Source organism: Phyllostomus discolor, chromosome 10 (assembly GCF_004126475.2).
Source record: "Phyllostomus discolor isolate MPI-MPIP mPhyDis1 chromosome 10, mPhyDis1.pri.v3, whole genome shotgun sequence".
Lineage (NCBI taxonomy): Eukaryota > Metazoa > Chordata > Mammalia > Chiroptera > Phyllostomidae > Phyllostomus > Phyllostomus discolor.
In genome coordinates, this window is record NC_040912.2 from 41,055,297 (window position 1) to 41,079,622 (window position 24,326).

Here is a 24,326-nt window from a genome sequence, read left to right on the forward strand (position 1 = left end):
TTTGTGGAGTAAAATTATCCTTCCGAGGAATGAGACACCAACCTAATTAATGGATGGAGGCTTTGTTTAGTGGTAGCACATGGATGAATGGTTACCTTTAGATTTCAGTACACAAGCTTATACATATACAAGGTGAAGGGTAGGTTAATCACATCGTATTTATACTTGGCAGTGTTACAATGAGCAAACTCTCAAATCCAAACAGTCTGAAAAGGGTAATCAATTTTTGTTCTTGTCACCATCATTATCATTTATTCTGATTTATCTGTAGTTTATGCTATGAATGAATGGAAAATTAATTATTGTCAAAAAAACTTTTTGTAATTTTGAAATAAACTCATACTAGGAGATGCTTGTTTCTTAGAAAGAAGTTTATTGTGAATATTATGAACAGAAGTCCCAAATGAGGGCTATCTTAGTAAATATAGAATAACTGATTTTAGTTGATTTGTTTGGTTACTGATTTAATAACTGTGGTTTTACAAACATAAGTTCTTATCTGAATTTTAGTGATCATGAAGTAAAACCCATAAATAAGGCACATAATTTAATTAGTTTATTGCATGCAGAAATAATCACTAACTGGAAATTATACAAGTTGTAATATGTGCTAACTTTGGATCTCTCCTGAACTTACAAATGAGAATGCTTGCAAATATTTTGAAGAGACATCTCAGCTTAGTAAACCATAATTAGTGTTGTTTTATGAAAGTCTGGAACTACTTAAATTGCCCATGCATTTGTTCTTTCCGTGTTTTTATTCCATGAGCAATGTATTTCCTTTTTTCCACTTTGTATGAAGAATGAGGGCAGAAAACACCCATAATCATATACTTTTGAGAAGTGTGGAACACATTCATCAGTTTAGAACACCCTCAAATGAAGTGCTTTGTCCTCATTTGGTCTTCAGTGTGGGCAATTCATAGACATGTATATTTAAATATAATGCCTTTTTTAAGGAAAAAACAAAACATATGAACCCCAGACAAAAGTCTAGTTAATGGGATAACAAATAAAAGGCTTTGTTTTATTACTTTCTCATTATCCCTCCTTAGTGAAATCATTTAATTGCTCCTTATACCTTTCTACAAAAAGAGAACTATATTTACTAGTCCTGTAAAAAGTTCTAATAATGTTAACTGGTCAAAGTTAGCCTAAAAATTGCTTTCAGCATGATTCAGTCTCAATGAACACGGCTGCCTTAGGAATTTGCTGAGACTGATGTGCCAGTGTGGGTCTGCCCAGCAGTGCTGGCCCAGAGACCCTGGCATTATTCCATGGCTGTTGCAAGGCCTGACCCAGAGGTTTCCATGTTTTGTTTGGTCCCTAAAATTGTTTATCTTTTTTTCATTGAGTCCACATTAACATTTTGGCAGGTTTCACATAAAATTCCACATTTCCATCGTCTGTTCAAATCTGGCCACACTAGGTTTATATTACTGCATAGATGCAGTCAGCTAGAAATAAGGGTCCATTTCCACCTTTGGATGAAGCATCCCTTTGCAGTTTGTTACTGTGGTTATTACATCCTGCTGTTTACCACAGGTGCTGTGCCCATTGCTATTGTTTAGGAAGCTTGCTTCATTGCTTCCCTTTTACCTTGTACCTCTTCAGTGAGGAAAAAAGAAAACCAAAACAGAAGTGTTATTTGCAAGAAAAATTTGACCAAGTTATTTTTTTTTCTGAAAGTAGAGATATTGACAGATGTTTAATAGGGTTAGACAAATAACGTTTATATGTGTTAAAAGAATATACCCAAAAGCTTTGCTCATATCGCTTAACACTTGGATCCTATTAGTGAGTGTGTGTGAGTTCCAAGCTCCAGGGCTCCCAGCCTACCCTCGAGTTTGGCCTCAGGTGCCCTGTAAATGGAATCTTCTCCTCAGAAGCCCTGGTCATGCTCCCTTTCCAGAACTGTTGAAGCCATCCAGCAGTCCTTTTCCAGATCTCATTTTTGCTTTCCATCTACCCCTTTGAACTCGATGCTCTGAATCTTTCCTCTGTTGGCCAGAATTGAGGCCCTGTTTCATACAGCCCCTGCACCAAAATTGGATGTCAGATATAATAGAGTAGTTCACTACTCTTTGTCAAATATCTACTATTTGTCAGCTTTGTTATAGGTCTAAAAGTGAGACAATGAACAAAATATACCCAGTTAATGTCAATACACAGCTTACATTCCAGAGGGAGAAACAAACAATAAAAACAAAAGCATCCAATATAATGTACAGTTAGGTAAATAGGACTGTAAAGCAAAATAAAGCAGGCTAAGGGGACAGTGGAAATGGAAAGGGAGAGCTATTTTTATTTGTGTCCTCACCGTTAAGAAAGAAATTTTTCAGCTGAGAACTGAATGAAGTAACAGAGAAAGCCATGGACTTGTGTGAAGAGGAGTATTTCAGATGGGGAACAGCAAGTGCTAGGGTGTGAGCGGGAGCGTGCCTGAGGCTTAGGAGCAGCAGCAATTGCTGCAGGAGTGAAAGGTGCAGGCCAGGCATCCAGGGGCTTGCAGGCCATGCTAAGCTGTGGGCATTTTATTCTATGGTCAACAGAAGTCACTGGGGTCCTTTCAGTGGTTTCAGGGAGGAATTGTCAGGTCTGATTTACCATATCCAACCCAAGTTCTGACTTCAGAGATCCTTCCTTTGGAAAAACAGATCAGATGGACTAAAATTTCTGCACATTAGAGTTCTGATTGAATTTGATAATGACAGTCTAATTCATCTTAACCAGTAACAGCATTCAATTATATCCACATGGTATTTTTTTTCCTAGCAATACTGTATCTGGCACAGAGTAAGAAATAGAAAAGTAATGGGTGAGTAAAGTGAAAAGTTACATACACACTGGTGCCAGCTCCTCTCTGAAAACAAATAGGGTAGGATAAGTGGACTTAGCCTCATTTAAATGATGAACTTATATACCTCATATATTCATTTTCCACAGATAGTATTATATAGTACTGTATATAGTTATGCTGTTTGCTCATCAGTGGACAGGAAGTAAACTCAAAACAACGTGAGCTAAGTATTTTGATCATTACTAAAATTAAGCGAATATTTTATTAACTTTATATTTAAAAAATGTTTTTTAGTGCCCAGGAGGAGCATTTACACCCAATATGCGAACCACCAAGGAGTTCCCAGATGACGTTGTCACTTTCATTCGGAACCACCCTTTCATGTACAATTCCATCTACCCAATCCACAAAAGGCCACTGATTGTTCGTATAGGCACTGACTACAAGTACACAAAGATAGCTGTGGATCGAGTGAATGCTGCTGATGGCAGATATAACGTCCTGTTTCTCGGAACAGGTAAGTATCTGAGCCACACTACTTTAATGTGTAAAAAAGAGTGTAATGGGTAAGGGCTGTGATACTGGTACCAAGAAGTCCCAATGTTTACTTCTGTATGACTATCAGAGACATAGTTTTTTAAAAAGATACAGATAGTTTCTTAAAAATATTAATGGTACTATTTTAATATATTTACAAACTCTAGTTTGGCAATTTCCTTCAATAGACAGTTAAGTGAAAATGCTCTTGTTTCTAGACCTACATGTTATTGAATGGCTAGCCTTGTGGCAGTGGTTTCAAAGTGTGGTCCCCAGAGTAGAAGAGCAAAATCAATATCACCCAAGAACTTATTAGAAATGCAAATTCTGAGGCACCGACTCAGGAACTCTAGGACTGAGAGCCAGCCATCTGTGTTTTAACAAGCCCTCTAGTAAATCTAATGAACACTGAAGTTTGAGAACCACTTACTTAAGAGAAAAAAACTAGTTTGCCTGTCAGGCAGTAATTCACATCTTTCTAACATCCCTGACTACCTTGCAGGCAGTGATGAAATCTCTTGTCTTGTTGTAATATTACAATTAGTCCATGAAATTAGGTAGCTTCTCTACTAGTTTAAGAAATGCATATAAAATATGTCTGTAAACCTCACTGTAAGATGTGTAGTGGTGGAATATGTATGTATTCTAAGCTAAGGAATAAATTTCACTCAAACTTCAATCAGTTTAAGATGGGGATATTTTTTCTTGGCTAAATACAATTTTCCAAGTGTGCTTTTCTTACAGAGTTCTTATATTACCCTTGTTTATTCTTATACATAAACCTCAGATATGAATCTTTCACTCTCATGTAATTATACTTTATAATGGGCTGAGGTTGAGAAGCATCTGACGTGTGCTATTTGGCATCCTCTCCCTCACTTGGACAGATCTGTGTTTTCACTAGTCCTCTCTTTGCCTGTCCCATACCTGAGGAATAATCCTACCTTCCCAGACTAACCATTTCCTCTTCTGCTTCGAATGTTATCTTCTCCTGATATTTCTAGGACCATTCTTTATCAATTATGTTCTAATTCATTTTTTATTATATTTTATTCTCTACTTCATTCTAGGCTTCAAAATCATATGACAGGACATGAAAGTAGGCCTAACCTTCACTCATTGCCACCTCTGCCATAACATTGGTTTTGCCAGAGTCTTCAATGTTCCCATGATAAGAAAATCCAATGGCCATTAACCATTGAAATACCTCCATCTCCTCTTTGCATCAGTGGGCATTGTGGAGTCTCTCTTTACCTGTTACTTCAGCCATAAGCCCCAGAAATTCCTTTTTATCTGGAAGTTCCTTCTCAATTTCCGCCATTAGCCTGCCTTCCTCTAGCCCATGAGTGTGGGGATTCCTTTTGGTTCTGTCCAAGTCCTCTTCTTTTTACATATCCACTAGCCATCTTATTCATTTATTTTTTTTACTTGGCCAAACATATTATTTTTAATTTAATCTTTATTATATTTTTTTACATTACCATGTAAACCCGCATTCCCTCAGCAATCCGCATTACCTCAGCAATCCCTCAGCAATCACCATACTGTTGTCCATGTCCATGAGTCTTCTTCCTTTCTGCTCAATCCCTCTACCCCCTAACCTGCCCCCCACACCACCACCACTAGCTGTCTACTCTCCATCTATGAGTCTGTCTCTGTTTTGCTTGTTAAATAAGTTTGTTCATTAGATTCCTCATATGACTGAAATCACATGGTATTTATCTTTCTCTGACTGGCTTATTTCACTTAGCATAATAGTATTCTCCAGGTCCATCCATACTGCCCCAAAAGGTAAAATTTTCTTCTTTTTTTATGGCCAAATAGTATTTCATTGTGTACATATCCCATAGTTATTTTATCTACTCTCCTACTGATGGACACTTGGGCTGCTTCTATATCTTGGCAATTGTAAACAATGCTGCAATGAACATAGGGGTGCTTATGTTCTTTTGAATTAGTATTTTGGGTTCTTTCAGATAAATTCCCAGAAGTGGGGTCACTGAGTCAAAAGGCAGATCCATTTTTATTGTTTTGAGGCATCTCCAGCCTGCTTTCCATAGTGTCTGCACAAATCTGCATTCCCACCAACAGTGCAAAAGGGTCCCTTTTTTTCCACATCCTTGCCAGCATTTGTTGTTTGTTGATTTATTGATGATAGCCATTCTGACAGGTGTGAGATGTCATCTTGTTGTGGTTTTAATTTACATTTCTCTGATGATTAGTAACATAGAGCATCTTTTCATGTCTATTGGCCATCTGTATGTCTTCTTTGGAAAAGTGTCTATTCAGAGCCTTTACCCATTTTTTAAAATGGGTTCTTTGTGGTTTTTTGGTGTTGAGTTTTGTAAGTACTTTGTAAATTTTGAATATTAACCCCTTACCAGATGTATTAGTGAATACATTCTCCCATTCTGCGGGTTTTTTTTTTTATTGTGTTGATGATTTCATTTGCTGTACAAAAACTTTAATTTTGATTTAGTCCCATTTATTTATTTTTCTTTTGTTTTCATTGCCTGAGAACATATACCTGATAAAATATTGCTACAAACAATGTCTGAGATTTTGTGGCCTATATTTTCTTCTAGGATTTTTATGGTTTCAGGTCTAGCATTTAAGTCTTTAATCCACTTTGAACTTATCCTTGTGTGTGTTGTAAGAAGGTGGTCTAGTTTCATTTTTCTGCATGTATCTGTCCAATTTTCCCAACATCATTTATTGAATAAACTATCATTCGTCCACTGTATGTGCTTGCTCCCTCTGTTGAATATCAAATGATTATAAAGGTATGGGTTTATTACTGGGTTCTCTATTCTGTTTCATTGATCTATGTGTCTGTTTTTTATGCCATATCATGCTGTTTTGATTACTATGCCATTATAGTACAGTTTGATATTAGTGTGATTCCTCCAATTTTGTTCTCATTCATTTGATTTTAATTATCTATTCTGTGCAAACAAATACCAAATGTACATCTCTAGTTATTGCCATTTCCTGAGCTCAGTATTTGCACTTACAACTTACTCTTAGATAACACAAATTGTATGATTCATTAACATTTTAGACACCATTCTTCAAACTTAATTTATTCACTGATGAGACTTTCTAATCAATGCTTAATCCTGTCTCCCATATTTGTATTCCTGTCACACATTCTTCTCAAGGCACTATTTCTCCTTGATACATATTTTCTGTCTAGGCATTCATAGTACCTGGTAAGCTTGCTGCTACTCATGTAATTAAATTCATAACTGAGTTCAAAAACTAATACCATTGTTTATAGGCTGTGTTATCCTAAGATGTAGCCTCTATTTAAATGACTACAAAGAGTTGTTTTTTTCCTTGACTCAGATCATTCAATGTAGTTTGCATTTGGAAAAAAAAGTTTATTTTTTCCCTGAAGTAAAGTAATTTTAGATCACACCTCTCCCTAATATCTCATACTACTCAGAAAAAAAAAAACTTTTTTTTCCCATTTGAAACCTGTCTAAATGATGGACTCTGGTGTTATAATAATGCTGTTTTTTTTTTTTTTTTTCATGAAATCATAAATGAAAATTTCATGAATGGAATTTTTAAGTCTTTATACACTGTGCAGCAGTATTTATTCAGACAGAAGACAGTGAGAAATATGCTTTCACACAAGTTCTTTGCCTTTTCTTACCACATAAGTATCTGGCACCTTTACATATGCTTTTTTCACATTGGTATTCAAACATTTATATTACATTGAAAAACAATATTTAAGCATATATTTTTAATGTTAGTGGGAAGCTTCCCTAATAATTGCTTACAAAGCCACACAAATCTCCTGAAGGTGATTCTGTTAGGCAAGTGCATGCTATGAGAGTGATTTTCCCAGCAGCATCTTTCTGAAGGAAAAGTAACTCACTTAATCCCTGAACCTTAACCTCCTGGTTGTATCAGACCATGCTGATTCAAAAATAGTAATTTCAATTTACCTGTTCAATATTCTAACAACCAGTATATTCATATAAAATATTTTCTGCCCAACTAGTTCTTGGATTGCTGGTGAAATTTCTTTAAAAGAGAATTCTCAGTGCTCATGTTCTACTAAAAGTAAATAAAATACTTTTCTGAACTGGAACTTGGGAAAAGCACAGGTCACTGTTCCCAGGATTTCTTCGCATTTTGTATCCAAATGTCTTAGGAAGGACATAATATTTCTTGGGTGTTGTCAAATCCTCAAGTAATAAAAAGCCCTTCTGCTATAATAAATAAATAATGATGCTCCAGTCATTGCCACAAGGCAAGCTACTTTTATGGTTTCCCTACAATCATGAAAAATTAAGGGGAATTCAATGAAGACATAAGTTGGCAGAGAAGATGCCATAGGAAAAACTTATGTGATGGGTATTGGAATGCAAATATACTGTGTAACTGCATTCACTTTGAATATTATGAACAATCCTGTAGCCACAGAAACTCAGGCTACTTGTGTGGGTTCAATGCCTACTAACTGTTGATTAGCCCATTACAGTGTACTACTCTGGCTGAGTTTGAGAGGCTGATAATCTTGCCTTCCACTCTCATGGGACTGCCTCACTATATCTTGTGTGCTGCCAGATACCAGATAGGTAGGTAGGTAGATAGAAGGTAGGAAGGTAGATAGATAGATGGATAGATTGATAGGTAGATAAAATAACAGGAAGAAAGGAAGGAAAGATGAGCTTTGTCTTCTCATTTTTTATTTTTTACAGTTTGCATTATTGATGACTAGTCTAGGGGTCAGCGAATCACAACCTGAACCAAATCTAACTCCACTGTATGTTATCCATAAACTAAGAATGTTATTTTATATTTTTAAATGATTGAAAACATAATAATAAGAAGAAGATTTCATGAGCACTGAAAATTATAAGATTTTAATGCTCATAAATAAATCTTAGAATTGCCCCATCCATCTACATTTCATCTGTGACTGCTTTTGTGCAGAGCTGAGTAGTTGCCACGGAGACCACTCAGCCCTGAAAGCCTAAAACATGTTATTATTTGGCCTTTTACAGAAAAAGCATGCTGACCCCTATTTTGCCATTAAATTTTATGTATGTTTAAAGAAGATATTTTCTAATATGTAACTATAAAAGGAATTGATAATGTTTCCCCAAATAAATATTTCTTCTTTTATCTTGAGTAAAAATTATTTTGCTACTGTATTCAAACAAACTAAAATCTAATTTTTCTTAATTATTTTCTAATGCATTCCTGCTGCAATCCTCTCTAAAATAGATCACACTTGAAAAAACGGATTTAAAATCAGTGCTTTATTATACCCTTCAACAATACTATATTTTTTGGACTACAAGACACACTCCCCCCCCCCACCAAATTTGGGAGGAATAATGGTTGTTAATGATGCTGTTGAGTTCTGTTTACATTTATATTGGTGAAATACTATGTTATTTATGTTAATTAAATATTTTACTGCATTTTTTGCTTCAAAAATATTTTTCCTGTTTTCCTTCTCTAAAACCTAGGTGCATCTTATGGTCTGAAAAAATACAGAATTTGTGATGTTTTGTGGTATTTTTTTTTTTTTGCTTGTTTGTTTAGTTCGTAGTATTTAGGTTGTATTTTTACATTTCTTACTTTTTGTGTGTTAATTTTTTTAATCTTTAGCAAAGACTGAAAACAGCAGGAAAGGGCTCTCACAGGACTGGCATTTTTATTTTAACTTTGACACACTGTTTTATACTTACATGCAGGCTATTTTTTTCAAAGCTGACTGCATTGCACAGTAAAATTTTTGCCTGTATTTCTTTTGCTTCTGCAGTTATGAAAATATTTAAGTGCTGGGTCAGGTTCAGACACATTCTGTCAAATTTATATTTTTAACACTATACATGAATCAGAATGATATGTGGTTTCTGATAAAAGAATGAATGTATTCATATGAGTCAGTGTTAGAGGTTTAGGATGATTTAATACTATTATGATTTTTTTGTGTAATATTGGTCCATGTGGTGTTCTGCCAAAATTCTTATATAGGATATATGGTTTCACGCTTCTTACTAGCTTCTGTTTTAACTGGGTGAGTACTAAGTTGGAATGTTGGCTCCAGTACATCCTTTGAAAGTGTGGAGTTTTGAAGTGTGTTACTAAATGTGACTAAAGACTAAATGTGTTTGCCTTGCAGCATTACAGGATAACTACCTTCACAGTAACTAACTGGTTCTGGCCTCACATCTCTTGGAATGGCATACTTATTGAAATATAAAGCTAGGCATTTTTGGTTTAAAAAAAAGTCCCCAAAATACTTCAGGTAAAATTTGATAGCTGGAATGGTTCATTTGAGTTTAGAAAATACTACTGTTAGAGGGAAGCTGGGCATGAATGTCATTCAAAGGATAATGTCTAGACTCCCCCTGCTCTTAGGAGTAAGAAGCAAATCCCTTCTTCCTTCATAAGTCACTGGCTTTTAATAACATTGTGGTTCACTGCTTTCCAAAGCAGAATCTGGAAACATCTGAGAGTTTACCAAGGATTCTACAGGGATTTTCACAGTAGGAAATACTAATGGAACAGAGTGGAATGATGGTTGAATTGACAGGAGAAAGATCATAAATCACAGTGTGATGACTGCTTGATCATGTAGAAAAGTAGCAAAAAGGACTGTGTGAAGGAAAAAACGAAAAATGGAAGAGAGCTCACACAGTGATTGCTAATCCAGAGACCAATGTTCTCATTTATATTTTACCTTTAAAAGATAATTTTTAAAAAACTAAATATACAACTTATTGCTGAAAGTATTTCAAAAAGCAGAATTGTTTTTCTTTAAGCTACTCTTCAGAAATATATTCTTTTAAAGACTGCATAATGTCTAATGCAATGATTATATCCATTTTAGTGTTGCTAGATTACCTGAATTAACCATTTATTTATTTAGTAGTAACTACACTATGAAGATTTGTAAAAATGCAGACTTCATGAAGGGCAAGCATATATCTGTCTAGTTTATTCATAGCTATAAACTCAGTGTTGTCACTCGCTAGAACAGTGTATCACTCAGGGTTGTCACTCAATAGGTTATTTGAATGAATGAGTAAATAAGCTGCACTTACCCTTCACCGTATTTGCACAGGAGCACAGACAAGTTAAGATCACACAGATATTCAGTATATGATACAGCCAGGTTATAAACTTTTGTTTTTGGTTTCACATCTTGAGCTTTTATCTTTTTCAAATTACTAGTTCATTTACCATCATCATTTTATATTTTCCTTTTGTGAATTCAAGGTAATTTCATTTATCTTTTTCTCATTTTACTGTGAATTAGAAGTTTTATGGACATATGTCAAGATGACATTGCTGATCTGCTGACATTCAACATTAGCACTGGCATTGCTTGCTTTGAGTCACGTCACTCAGTCTCACCCATCCACAAGTTGTCACCATGTCTCACATGTGAACAAGATGCATTTTACAAGGTGACAGAGAAGCCTTGGAACAGACTGGATTTGTGCATGAATTAACTATGCAAGAATTTAACCTATGAATGTGGCACACTTTAATGTTATTTAGCATGTGTTTAGGAATAAAGAAGTTAATATTTGGGGGGAGAGAAGATGAGGCAAAATGAGGTAGGACTTCACCTTAATTTTTATGTATCTAAATCTTGGCACCTTTCAAATTTGTTTTAAAGTGGGGCTTATATTTGTGTTCAAAATGTCTTATACCCTCATCAAACACTTATGAATCTCTCTGGCATGCTTCTGTTTACTTAATTAACATGGATTCTGCATATTCATTTGGTATATATGGAAGATTTTAGAATATCAGCAATGAGATAGTGCCTCTCAGAAGGAGGAAAAATAATTTGCTCTATAATCCTGGCTCATTTATTATTTAATTACTGATATTTTCCATTTATTATTTAATCACATTTAGGAAACAACCACAGTACAACCTCATCCCTGTATGTTGCCTTCATTTAACCCTTAACTGTTATATGAATGTAAGAAAATTTTGTAGCCTAAAGATAATTATAAAGACTTTTGTGGTGTGTTAAGGAGAAATGACTATACTATGTCCTTGTTCTTCATGTGCTGCTAAGTTTCCCCAAGGTACACTTGGCAGCCTTTATCCCTGAGTAAAGAATTAACAGCCCACGACTCAGCCAAGCCAGGTCTTCTCTGTCTGACCGCCCCGGCAGTCTATAGCCAGCTGTCAGTTGTGAGGTGCTTTGGGGGAAAGTCATTTTTTAAAATCCTTTTACTAAACTGGGAACAGTTCAAATTGTAGAAAAATAAGTTTAATGTTTTAATAAATGAGAGATGTTTCATTTTAGAAGATGAAGTGTAAATGGGAACAAAAAAAAATTTGAAGCTGGATTTTCCGAGGCGAGTCTGTGGTATTGTAATCATATGTTTTACTTAGTTATACACTTATTTTTCTCTCCCACTAATGTGGTAGGCAGAATAATAGCCCTCACATTTCTCTACATCCTAATCCCCAGAACCTTACATGGCAAAAAAACTTTGCAGATATGACTAACGCTGTCGACATTGTGATGAGGAGACTTTTCTGAGTTGTCTGGGTATGTCCTGTCTAATTGCAGGGCTTCTTAAAAGCAAGGGCCTTTCCTGGCTATCATCAGAGGGAGATGTAATCAGACAGATGTGACTCTGCTGGCCTTGACAAGGGAGCAAGGAGACCATATGCCAAGGAATTTGAATGGGCTCTAGAAGCTGGAAAATGCTAAGAAGTGGATTCTTCCTAGAATACCTAGAAACGAAGGCACTCTGACCTACACCTTGATTTTAAGCCAGTGAGACCCACGTTGGACTTCTAGTCTACAGAACTCTAGAATAATAACTTTATGCTATTTTAAGACACAAAATGGGTGGTGATTTGTTTTAGCCACAATAGAAGACTAATACAACTTAGGTTTTGAATTCTAGCTTAATTGAAAGACTAGAAGGACACTATTTCAATGCTTCTCTTAAGAATTTTTAAAATGAAGAATAATAAATTCTGGTGTTTTAAAATTCTGTCAAAGCCCTTACTGATAATGCGAAATATATATGTATGTTTTATAGCTTTTTTCAACCAGTACAGAATAACATAGTAATATATCACAGAGATGTTATTTACTCACTCATTATAATTTTGGGACCTCTTTCATGCCAAGGCTTATGGAATATAAAGAATTATAGCAATAGCACATTCTTTTAAGGAACTCATGTGGAAGAAGCAATTCAAATCAGTTCAATAAATATATCCAGCACCTATTATGTGACAGCACTCTTACAGGTGCTTAGGATACATCAATGAATCAGAGACTAAGATTCTGCCCTGTGGACCTTACATTCTACTGGAAGAGAAAAATGACCATAATAAATAAGCAAATTATATAATCTCTTTGAACTGGATAAATGCTATTTAAAAAAAAACAGAGCTGGTGAAAGGAGATGTGTACTCAGGGTTTGCCTCATTGAGAAGGTTATAGTTGAGCAAAGACTTGAAAGCATAGAAGAATTAGCCCAATATGGGGAAAGAGCATTGTAAAATCTTCACAGAGAACACTTCGTTAAGATCTATAATGTAAGGATCTGTAGCATCCAGGAAGGGATTGGCAGCTTGACACACATTTGCAAGTTTTCTGTTGCTGCATAATAAATTACCACAAAACAAGGGGCTTAAATCTACACACATTTATTATCTAAGTTTCCATACATGAATACTTAGTTGTACTTTCTGTTCAGAGTCTCTCAAGATTGCAATGAAAAATGTAAGCCAGGCTACATTCCTTTCTGGAGTTTGAGATCCTCTTCCAAACTTAGATGGGTTTGGGAAAAATTCAGTTCCTTACTGATGCAGAAGTGAGGCTCCTAGCTCCTGCAGACCACCCACAATTCCCTCCCACATGGAACTCTTCATTGGCCATTCAAAACAAGGCTGTTCTTTCAAGGCAAGTGGAGTCTCTGTCTGCAACCTGCTAAAATAGATCTCATATATTGTGGTGTAATCATAGGACTGACATACCATCACCTTTGCATTATTCTGTTCATTAGTAGTGAGTCACACACTGTAGCTGTACTCAAAGGGAGAAGTTATGCAAGGCATGATTCATTAGGGGTCATCCTAAGAGTTGGCCAGCCACTGCCCTTACACAAATAGATCACTCTGGTAATGGTCTGGAGGATACACTACAGACAGAAAAGAAGGCCAGTTAAGAGAGTTTTTGTATGTTATAGGCAAGAAATGATGAGTGCCTAAATTAAAATAGGGACTAGAAGTCAGAGGCTGAGAGAGATTATCAAGGTCAAGAGATATTTAGGAAGAGGAAAGAGCCAGATTGACCTGGAAAAGATGGGAGGGTGAAAAAGTGTCTAGAGTGTTTTGTAGATTAGTGGCTTGGAAAATACCTGGAAAGATGTACTGTCCACTGAACTAGGGACTATATAATGAGCAAGTAGATTTGGAAAGGAAGGGATTCCCTTTTTAATGGCGTACCTATCCTTTCCTATTATCTGTCATGCCTCAGAGACTGAATTTATCACCTAAGATACATTATCTTGTTAAAACCTCACAGCAACCCAATGAGATAGAATTAGCATTATCACCATTTTGCAGTTGTGTAAACTGAGGCTTTCAGAGGTGAAATGGCCTGCGTAGACTATGGAATTATTAGGAACAATAATTAAATTCAAGACTAGGTCTGTCTCACATTGAGTTAAAAATTTGGTGGCCCATGGAGGTGGATAATTCAAAGAGGGTGTTATTATAGAGAACACTTCAGCAGAGAGGGCTGTGCTGGAGATGTAGATAGGGGAGCCACTAGCAGTGGGGGTGTTGGCTGAATCCATGACAGTCTTTAAGGTCACCCTAGGAGACTGCAGATAAGAATTTTACTCTGGGGAGCCCACTCAAGGGATGGGAAAATAAAAGGCATTTACCAAGAAGATGAAGAAAGAGTAATCATGAAAGTAACAGGAGAATAAGAAGTCATATTATGGTAGCCTGGAGAAAAGCGAGTACCTGGCAGGAAAGGAGCAGTAGTGAGATTAGCACAGTTATATCTGAGTGCCCTTATAATATGCTGCTTTTCTCATTATCCTACATTCTTATTGACCAGCAAGGTTTGAGGGGAAAATAACCATTCCAGGGGAAAGAAGAATGTAAACAGGAGGAAGTAGGAAGGGGTTAATGTGGGCAAGTCAGTGGTGGACTGCAGGATGTCCAAATCAAGAGAGGGAGAGGAGATCCCCTCTCTTTGCCTGAGTGCCCAGCAACTGAGGTGGGTGTTCCAGGCCAGTTTCTGTATGTGGTTTGTTTAATCTTTGAAAACAAATGCAAGATGGCCTATCTTATTAAAAAATTGTGCAGGAAAATAGGTAAATTTGTGACCATAAAAATTATTAATCTCAGTAATTCTTCCCCAAATGAAAAAGGATAAATAGAATTAACCCCAATTTTGCATCTTTGGAAATTTAGATGCCACCTCCTGTGCAGCATCAATAAGACCTTACACAGAACATACACCTGCATTATTTAAAGTAAGTCCATTTGTTTTCAAGTGTAAGTAAATGGTTCGTGATATAATGCAATAAGGGATACTGAAAGATGATGTATAAATTTTAGTAATTTACAAAATCCTGAAACATTAATTTTAGTGATTTCTGAGATCCTATTTCAGTATTTCTAAGCTATATTGCCAGGGAATAACTATAATAATTCATATGTTGCTAGATTTTCATGAAATCTGATACTAAGTTATAATGTTTTTCTTGAACCTCACAGATAAAATTAGTTTTTAGGACTAAAATAAACATACTGTATTGTAACCTTATTAAACACATTTTGATACATTAGAAATGGCAAATATTTTTCCTGAGGACACAACCCTTAGTTGAATAAATAGGTCAGAAAATTTGATTGTCACATTTTACTATTTTCTGATATTTTGGTAAGCCTCAACTGAATCAAAACTTATAATTTAGTCACCTCTTGTATAATTATCAGTTTAGAAATTCACTAAGATTTATGTTTCAACTTTGCCCCACAAGTCTACTTTTCAACTAACTTATTAATGCCTACCTCCAAAACTTTCCACAGCAGTAATGGACATTTTATAGGTAAGCCTGTGTGTGCTTACTTATAAAATTCCACACACACCTGTGGCAATATGGTATAGCAAATTAAAATTTCCACAGATTATCTTCATAAAGACCAATTGTAAATTTGGTTGGACTTTTCTCCCAAACCTTGTTAACTACAGAATAACTTGTTAGAATATTTAAATAAGTTATTATTGGATGTATTCTAGGATAAGAATTAGGGAACATACTTTGACATTCAAAGGACATAGGCTTAAATTTTTTCCTCTATCACTTAGCAGTTTCATAAAACTGAGTAAATTATATAACATCTCTAAGCCTAGATTCCTTAAGTGGAAACTACTCTATGGACTTAGCTTAAAGATTAGAAGAGATAATGTATGTAAAACCCTGAATGTACTGCCTAGAAGCTAGTAAACATTTAGCAGGTGCATATACAGATAGATGTACCTATACAGTATATATGTTTATTAAAATCAATCAGACATATCTTTGATTATAAATACATAAGTATATATATCATTAATAAAAAATTTTAATTTCTATTAAGGATCCTCATGCTATTCTATTCACTAGACTTAAGCAGTGAACAAAACATACAAATGTCTCTTCTTTCATAGAGTTCACTTTCTTATGGAAGGATACAGGCGAAAAATAATAAGTGCATAATTATTCTACACTGTTACATAATTTGAATACACCTTAAAACAGATAAAAACTTTAATGAGAGATCATAGATGAATGAGCTGGTAATATATGGGAGGCATTTCTTATGTTTGGAAATTATAGATAAAAGTAAAGCACTGGTATATCAGAATAGTAAATCATTTGTCACAGGCAAAGAGTGGGAATAAGGAAGGACAATTTCAGGTCATGGAGAGTCAAGTTGGTTATGCTGTCTGTAAAATGTACAAGGAAGTTTCACATACACACCCTCCTTTGATCATGAGCAGCCTTGTCAGGTATGTAAGGCAAATGCTACATCCACATTTTATAGAGAAATAGAGAGGATCACAGGAGGCAGGTTCGCCGCAGTTACACCATTTGCAACTTTAAAACCAGAAGGGATAAAATGAAAACAGATGACACTCTTTCAGGTTTGGGAGAGTGTGTGTGTATGTGTACATAAATAATGGTGTAGAAACTACCATTAACAGGACTGTTAATGAACACTAGAGCTAACCACAAAAAGAGAATCATCACAGAGCAGTTACACACACCTGTGTTCAGCATATAGGGGAACCGTACTGACCTGTTGTGTCCCTTCTAATATTACTGCTATTAGGCAGACTCAAAGCAGTCTCCTAAATTAATGGGACAACTTTAGTAGATCTGCTTTGAGTATATACCGTCTATTTTATCATGTTGATTGTGATCAGAAAATGATTTCTATCTATAGTTTTGCCTAGTTATATCTAACTTATTTTTATTTGTGATTTGTGGATGGGAGTGGTGGTGTTTTATTTAACTGTCACTTTAGATAGTCAGAAATGTCATTGTTTGTTTACTTAAAGATTTATTAAAGTAAATATGTTTATTTATCAAATATAGACAATTGATAATAAATATAAAGAAAATAATACTTGTTTAGATTCTCTTATTTAAAACCAAAGGTGTTTTAGGATTCAGAAGTATTTTAAAATGAAAAGATAATGTGTGCATGTGTATTTGGTAAAATAGGCTGCAGAACCTTGGGCCGCACCCCATCAAATACCCAGCACTATTTCTGCAGCAAGACAGACGTCTTCAAACCAAGCATAAAAAATTAAGACCATAAATAGCCTCCAGTAAGTACAGGTCAGGTTCTGTGGCCAAATTAGTTCAAGTTGGGTCAGGATGTACCTTCCAAGAAATTAAAAAAAAAAAAGAAAAGAAAAACTTTTGAAATTTAAAATTGCAGATAAAAGATAATGGGCTTGAATTCAAAATAGAGTATTATCCCCTACTCATATAGATGGATTATACTTAAATGCTGATTTTTTTTCACTCTGTATGATATCACAATTACCCCTGCTGGGTGATTTGTGGATGGGAGTGGTGGTGTTTTATTTAACTGTCGCTTTAGATAGTCAGAAATGTCATTGTTTGTTTACTTTTACTTAAAGATTTATTAATTCATATAACTAAACATCACAATAGTTGGGTGGTTTCAGACATGGTGTGAGTAGGGCCCCAGCTTCTGTCTTTGGAGTTTTGGGCTCTGTCCCCCTTAGCAGGGAATAAGAATCAGCTTTGTCCTATCAACTTTTCTTACGTTTGCAATTGGCTGCAGCAGTTCTAAAATGTGTCTATAAACCAGTCAGCTCTGACACAGGGAGGGTCATGTCTGGGTCTCTATTTTTACTATAAGTTTGAATTTTCATATTGTATTATTTTCCTTCAGACTAACACACATTCTTTAGCATTTCTTAAAATGCAAGAGATCTGAAGGAAAAATGTCTCCATCTTTTATTTATCTAAAAAATGTTTGATTTCACCTTCATTGTCTTTTTATAATCATTTTTTATTGTTATCTATTACAGTTGTCCCAATTTTTCCCCCATTGCCTTCCTCAGCCCATCCCACCCTCCGTTCCCACAGCCAATTCCTATGCTGTTGTCCATGTCTGTGCTGTGCTTTTGTAAGTGAGATCATATGGTATTTGTCTTTCCCTGACTGGCTTATTTCACTTAGCATAATATTCTCCAGTTTCTTCCATTCTATCACAAAAGGTACGAGTTACTTCTTTCTTTCTGCTGTGTAGTATTCCATTGTGTAAATGTACCATAGTTTTTTTGATCCACTCATTTACTGATGGGCACTTAGGCTGTTTCCAACACTTGCCTATTGTGAACAGTGTTGCTATGAACATAAGGGTGCATCTTCATTTTCTTAAGAAGATTTTCCCTGGATATAAATTCTGGATTAACTATTTTGTTTTTCACCATTTAAAAAAAATGTTATTCCATTATCTTCTTCCTCCATTGTTTGTAATAAAAAGTCAGCAAGAATTATATTCCTTGTTCTCATGACATAATGTCTCTTTTCTCTGACTGCTTTCAAATTTTTTTGCTATACCTTTTGTTTTCAGCGGTTTAAGTATAATGTGCAAAGGTATGGTTCTTTGTATATATAGTTAGCTTAGGTCTTACTGAATTCCTAGATCTTTAACATAGTAATTTTCATTAAATTTGGGAAGGTCAGTCATCATTTTGTCATATATTTGTTCTTCATCAATATCTCCTTATTCTCCTTTTATAGCTCCAATTAAACATATAGTAGACCACTTAATAATGTCACATACACACAAAAGAACCTTTTCACTTTCTTCAATCGTTTTTACCCTGTGTTCTTACAGCCGGCTAATTTCTGTCCCTTTGGCTTCAAGTTCATTGAACTCTTCTTTTTTTTTAATCTCGACTATTAAGTCTATGGAGTTAATATTTTATTTGTTTTTGTACTTTAATTTTAAAACATCTATTTGACGTTTTATCATTTTTATTTCTTTACTGAGTTTTATACCTGTTCATTCATTCATTCTTTCATTTTAGAATTTCTTTTTAATTAATAAACTTATTTATAATAGCTACTTTAAGTTGTTTTTTGTGAAGTCCAGTATCTGGGTAATCTTGACTTCTTCTTAGCTGTTGACCACAAATGTCCCCCTGCCCTGCATTCTCTCTCTTTCCATGTATAATCATTTTTGTAATTGCTGACTATTGGACATTATAGGTAATACCTTAGATTTAGGTTATCTTATCTTCCCTGAGAAGGGTTAATTCTTGTTAGCACAGGCAGTCAATTATTAGTTGATCACTTTGAATTTGTTTTACATTAAAATTCTTGTGCAAAAGAGACCTTGACTAGGTAGCTCAGTTGGTTAGAACATTATTCTGATACACCAAAGTTGTGGGTTCAATCCCATGTCATGGCACATACAAAAATCAACCAAATTAACAATGAATGCATAAGTGGAACAACAAATTGCTATTTCTATCTCTCTTTTCATTTCTCTCCCTCTGTAAATTTTTCTAAATTTCAAACAAAGGAACCAATGAATACACAAATGGGTGGAACAGCAAACCAATGTTTCCACCTCTCTGTCTCTCAAATAAGTAATAAAAAAAATTCTGTGCAAGAGAAGTCACTCTAACTTAGCAGAACTCAAAGTCCAATTTTTTCCCCTTGTGTGTGTTATCAGATCTTGGTTTCAGGTGTTGTTCAGGCAAGCCTAAAGTAAGCCTTACTCTAGAATGTAGCACTTACTCCTCTCGGCTCAGCATTTTTGTGTCAACTGGATGTCAGTTTTAACAAGGTGTTAATGAGATCTGTCTACTATGATAGAACCAAAACTCCAACTTCACCCGCTATCATTCTTCCTCAGAACTGCTGAACCTATAATTTGTCTGTTCCATTCTTGTTATAGTAGCTGCAATCTGTTAATCCTTGAGTGATCTCATCCTATAAATATATAGATCAGAAATTAGCTACAGACTCCCAGGGGATTTCTACATGGACTTTGGAGCCCACTTTCTGGGCAGCTTCCTCTCTCTGATATCATGTGCCACAGAATTAATTATTTCTGCTGCCCTAAATTCTAGTATGTTCCTCCTCATCTCAGTGGGACTACTATGCACGACTCAGACACCAGCTCTCTATACCACTGTTGGGAAATGATTCCCAAGCAGATAGTTGGGTGATCATGAAGATTTCCATATGAGTTTCTCATGTTTTAGTCACACACTGTCTATTATTCGTTACCTGGAAAGAACTACCTCATATGGTTTTTCCTATTTTATGGTTTTTTATTGCAGCAAGGCTGTTTGTTCTGGCAAGCTGCCTTATTGCCCACCAGAAAGACTCTTCTGATTACATTTCCACCAAAAGTGTTTTAAAACACCTATTTCCTTCTCTCCATGCCAATTCTAGGTTTTATCATTATTTTAATGTTTGAAAATTAAGTGGGTATTTTTGTAATTTCATATATTATATGTACCTTATTCATATATACATATATTCATGTATATAAGTTCATACATGTATATATGAATAAGATATCTATAAGGCATATATATAAGGTATATATATTTAAATAAGGTATATACATATAACACACATACACATACACACACTGTTCATATACACTTTGATTTTTAAAATATCTGAAACTTTTAATTAAAATTTAAGAGAAAATCCTAGCATATTTTTAGTGCATTGCAAGTCAGTCATTAACTTTATATAGTAGCATGCTATATTATTTTAGCTGAATTTAGGCAGAAATAAAATTGAAAATTCAAAGAATATACACAAACTAATTTAGTAGCTTTTTTACAAATACAGACAGCTGCCAAAAAATGAAATAGATTATAAAAAATTGTTATCTTCTGTGATTCTCAAATGCTTGAATACACACACACACATATGTGTGTGTGTTTGTGTATACTGTAAAGCTCATTTAAAATTAGCACTTCCAAAAATTATGTTTGTGGTCTGACATGAGAACCAACAACTGAACTTTTAGTAAACTCCCTAGGTAATTTTGGTGAGGTGGTCTGAATGCCAGACTTTGAGAAACTACTTATATAACACAACATGGTCTTTAAAAGTACATGGATGGTAGTGCCTAGGAATCCCATAAAATTAATGGTTTAGCAAAGTCACTGAATAGTATATTTTCCTCATGATGCAGAAAAGTATTTTAATCGTTCTGAAAGATTCTGCAGTAAAGGAACCTGTTTAACCTAGGTTAATCCAATACTACCCAAATTTATTTGACCCTGCAAACTTTCTAACATCAACACACTGTGGGAGAGGCTGAATAGCAACATTTGTTGATACTGCCTTTCCAAGGGTCTCTCTCAAACAGAGACACATGAGCTGCCATCAATAGTAGTTGGTGCTCTAACTGCCCCCAGAACAGAAGTTGAAAGTGTCAGCATTACAGCACTTAAATTATCTATTGAGTGTGAAAAGCTCTAATAAGTACTAGAAATCATGCTAAATGACCTAGTTTAGAGATATTTTATGTTTTTTTGTAACAAGGGGACATTCATGAATAGAATTGCCACCTCTTAAAAGTATATTCACTGAATTACTAATAAAGATCTTATAAACTCATGATTCAGTTTTATTCTCATATTTAAAAATACTATTTAAAGAATGTAGCAGCAGTTTGAACAGATAGCAAGAAAAAGAAATCTATTATGAATATATATTTTAATTAACATGAAACAAGGCAGTCAATTGGTAAAATATGATTATAAAAAATAACGTCAGATGTCTACTCATTTCCTCCTTCATTTATCTGTAAAACTTTCATTTGCCAACTGGAGAATTTGCAGGTCTTTTTTTGGCTTTAAAATATTTCTTTATTTGAATAATCAAGTTGGTTTACAAAGTTATAATACAGCAAGAGCTGTCATTTAAAAAATATAGTGATTTCACCTTTTACAATATTAATATTAATTAATAAACTAGAGCTATATTTCCAGCAATAATTGGCCTCTGAACTCATACATAGGGCTTCTAAGGTTGACATCTGAGGACGCTCTGGTCAAGACAGACAAAAAGGAGGAAAGAGTAGGGTATACGACTCTGGGATTTTTATGTCGACCTTTACTAAATTGAAAAAGGCCACACCTTAGCTGGTACAAATTGCCATTTATTATCAGCACTTAGAATCAGGTTGGCTACTTAATTTGCAGAACCCCATGCAAAATGAAAATTCAGGGACACTTTTTAAAAAGTTTCTATATATTTCCAGAAGGTGACAGTGGAACATTAAACCCATTTGGGCCCTTCTGATCACTGGAACTTGTGTGACTGAAAAGAACTCACACACATGAAGCTGGCCCTAATGAGAACATTTTTATAGATTTAGGAGGCAGTGTTCCCCCTAAATCCCTAGGTGACCAGAAGCCCAGTGATTGCAGGTAGTTTGGCACAGCAGTTTCTAGGGAAACCCCCTGAGGACTACAGATTAAATGAGACTCAGTAGATTAGATATACAAGTGACTGTTCCAGTGACCTACTGGGTAATGAGCTATGTTTGATCACCTGTTTAAGACAGCTGACACTTGTTGTTCTATAAATACAAGCTCTTCTCTTGTCTGGAGACAGTGAAAAGGTTTGAGGACAGCATTTCTGTTTTCCTTATATTAGACAGAAAAAGATTTAGCTGGCATGAAATATATAAAACAGAAAAGAAGCTTGTCTGAGGAGTTTTCTTTAAAAATTCAATGAAAGGAAAGATAATTAAGATTACTAACGTGGGTTGGTGAGTCTACTCTTTTATCCTTGTGCACATGTTTACATTATGCAAAAAACACTTATAAGATTCTTCTTGCTAGATTCACATAACAATGCTTTAATGTATTCAAGGGATGTGTGTTATCTATACCACACTGATGAGAAAACTGGGGTTAAGAAAAAATGGTGACTCTAATAATGTCAAAACTTCAGTAAGTGGCTGAGCTACAAATAAAAAATAACTTGCACTTATTGAGGATATTACTATGTACCAGATATCATACTAAGAAATTTCTATGTATTATTTGTGTAGTTTTTATTAATCAGAACTCTTTCAACTGAAAGTGACCATACACCTTACTCAAACTAGTTAAAAAAAAATCTTTGTGTGTGTGTTTGTGTGTTCACCTTGGAAATTCAGGAGTCAGCCTCAAACATAGCTGAATTTGTGCTAAAAGGATGTCAGGAATTTATGTGTGTTCCAATTAAAGTGTTAGTCATTGATAGGTAAGCATTTTAGAACATCAATATAACTCCCAATTACTTATGTCTACATAAAGCCATCTGTGCATCTTTTAATTTAAGATGATAAGGTAGTTATCAAATGCCTTCCTTCTGGGGGTAGTGAGAATGGCCTCCCTTGAGTGTACTCACAGGATGAATCCTCAGCGTATGGCAGCAAGGATGGCTCCAGTTCTCCAGACTTACAGCTCTTTAATAGCCCTGATCTCTGAAAGAAAGAGGTTGTCACCTAGAATTCTCAGGAAGGGCTGGGCTCTGATTTGTTTCTGTGCTCACTCCTGCGTGAATCACAGGGGCAATGGAATGCCCTTTGGGACCAGCATGAGTCATGCGTGTCTCCCTAGAGCAGGAACAGAGTCACAGCATTCCTTAACCATGTGGACTGAAAATGAGAGAGGGGTTATTTCCAATATATCTCAGGGTGTATTATCAAAAGACGAGGTGGGGTGATTCTGGGTAGGCCTTAGTAACAGATATCCATTACAAAAGGTATAATTTTTATTTACATTGTACACACAAGCAAACTGAGGCTTAAGGAGGAAAAGAAAGATAATCTGCTTTACTGTAACTATATTGTAGGTGTGTGCTTTTCCCAATGAAATTAAAGCTATGTCCCAATTCTATAGAATAAAAATGGTTTATATTGTGAGTACATTCAAGAAATGCCATTCTTACTTCCTCCAGAAGGAAAACATTTGATAACTACAGTATTATCTTGAAACTGAAAGATACAGAGTTTTATAAACATTCTAAGATGCATATTTTTCAATGACTAACATTTTAATAGGAACACACCTGCTACTCAAAAAACCATAAACTCTAAACTGTGAACTCTTGAATGCTATGTGTATTTATCTCTGCATACATACTTTTTAAACTGTCTGACACACTGAAGGTGTTCAATGACTTCTTGTTCATTCAATCAGCAAAAATGGATGGAAGACATAAATAAGTGTACTTACTTACTTAGTGGTGAATGATACAGCCCATGGATACCTCAAAAGTATTTTCTATGTAGAGTAGTGAAGGATATGTGACTATGTTTTGAAATGAAAACTAGTGGTTTCTACCAGGACTGCATTTTGAAAGAAACTATCCTATTAGCATGGGGCCACTTAGGGAGCAGTCAGGGCTGATTCCAAATATACTGACTCTTTCCTGGT

At 35.1% G+C, this 24,326-nt stretch overlaps 1 protein-coding gene across 1 annotated transcript in view; it reads left to right on the forward strand.

Moving 5' to 3' along the window:
• Positions 1 to 24,326, forward strand: part of SEMA3C (semaphorin 3C) — a 173,700-nt gene that overhangs the window by 120,907 nt on the left and 28,467 nt on the right. Inside the window, exon 12 of the mRNA XM_028525801.2 lies at positions 3,095 to 3,317. Coding sequence (XP_028381602.1) covers positions 3,095 to 3,317 — 223 coding nt within the window. The remainder of the gene's footprint in view (positions 1 to 3,094; positions 3,318 to 24,326) is intronic.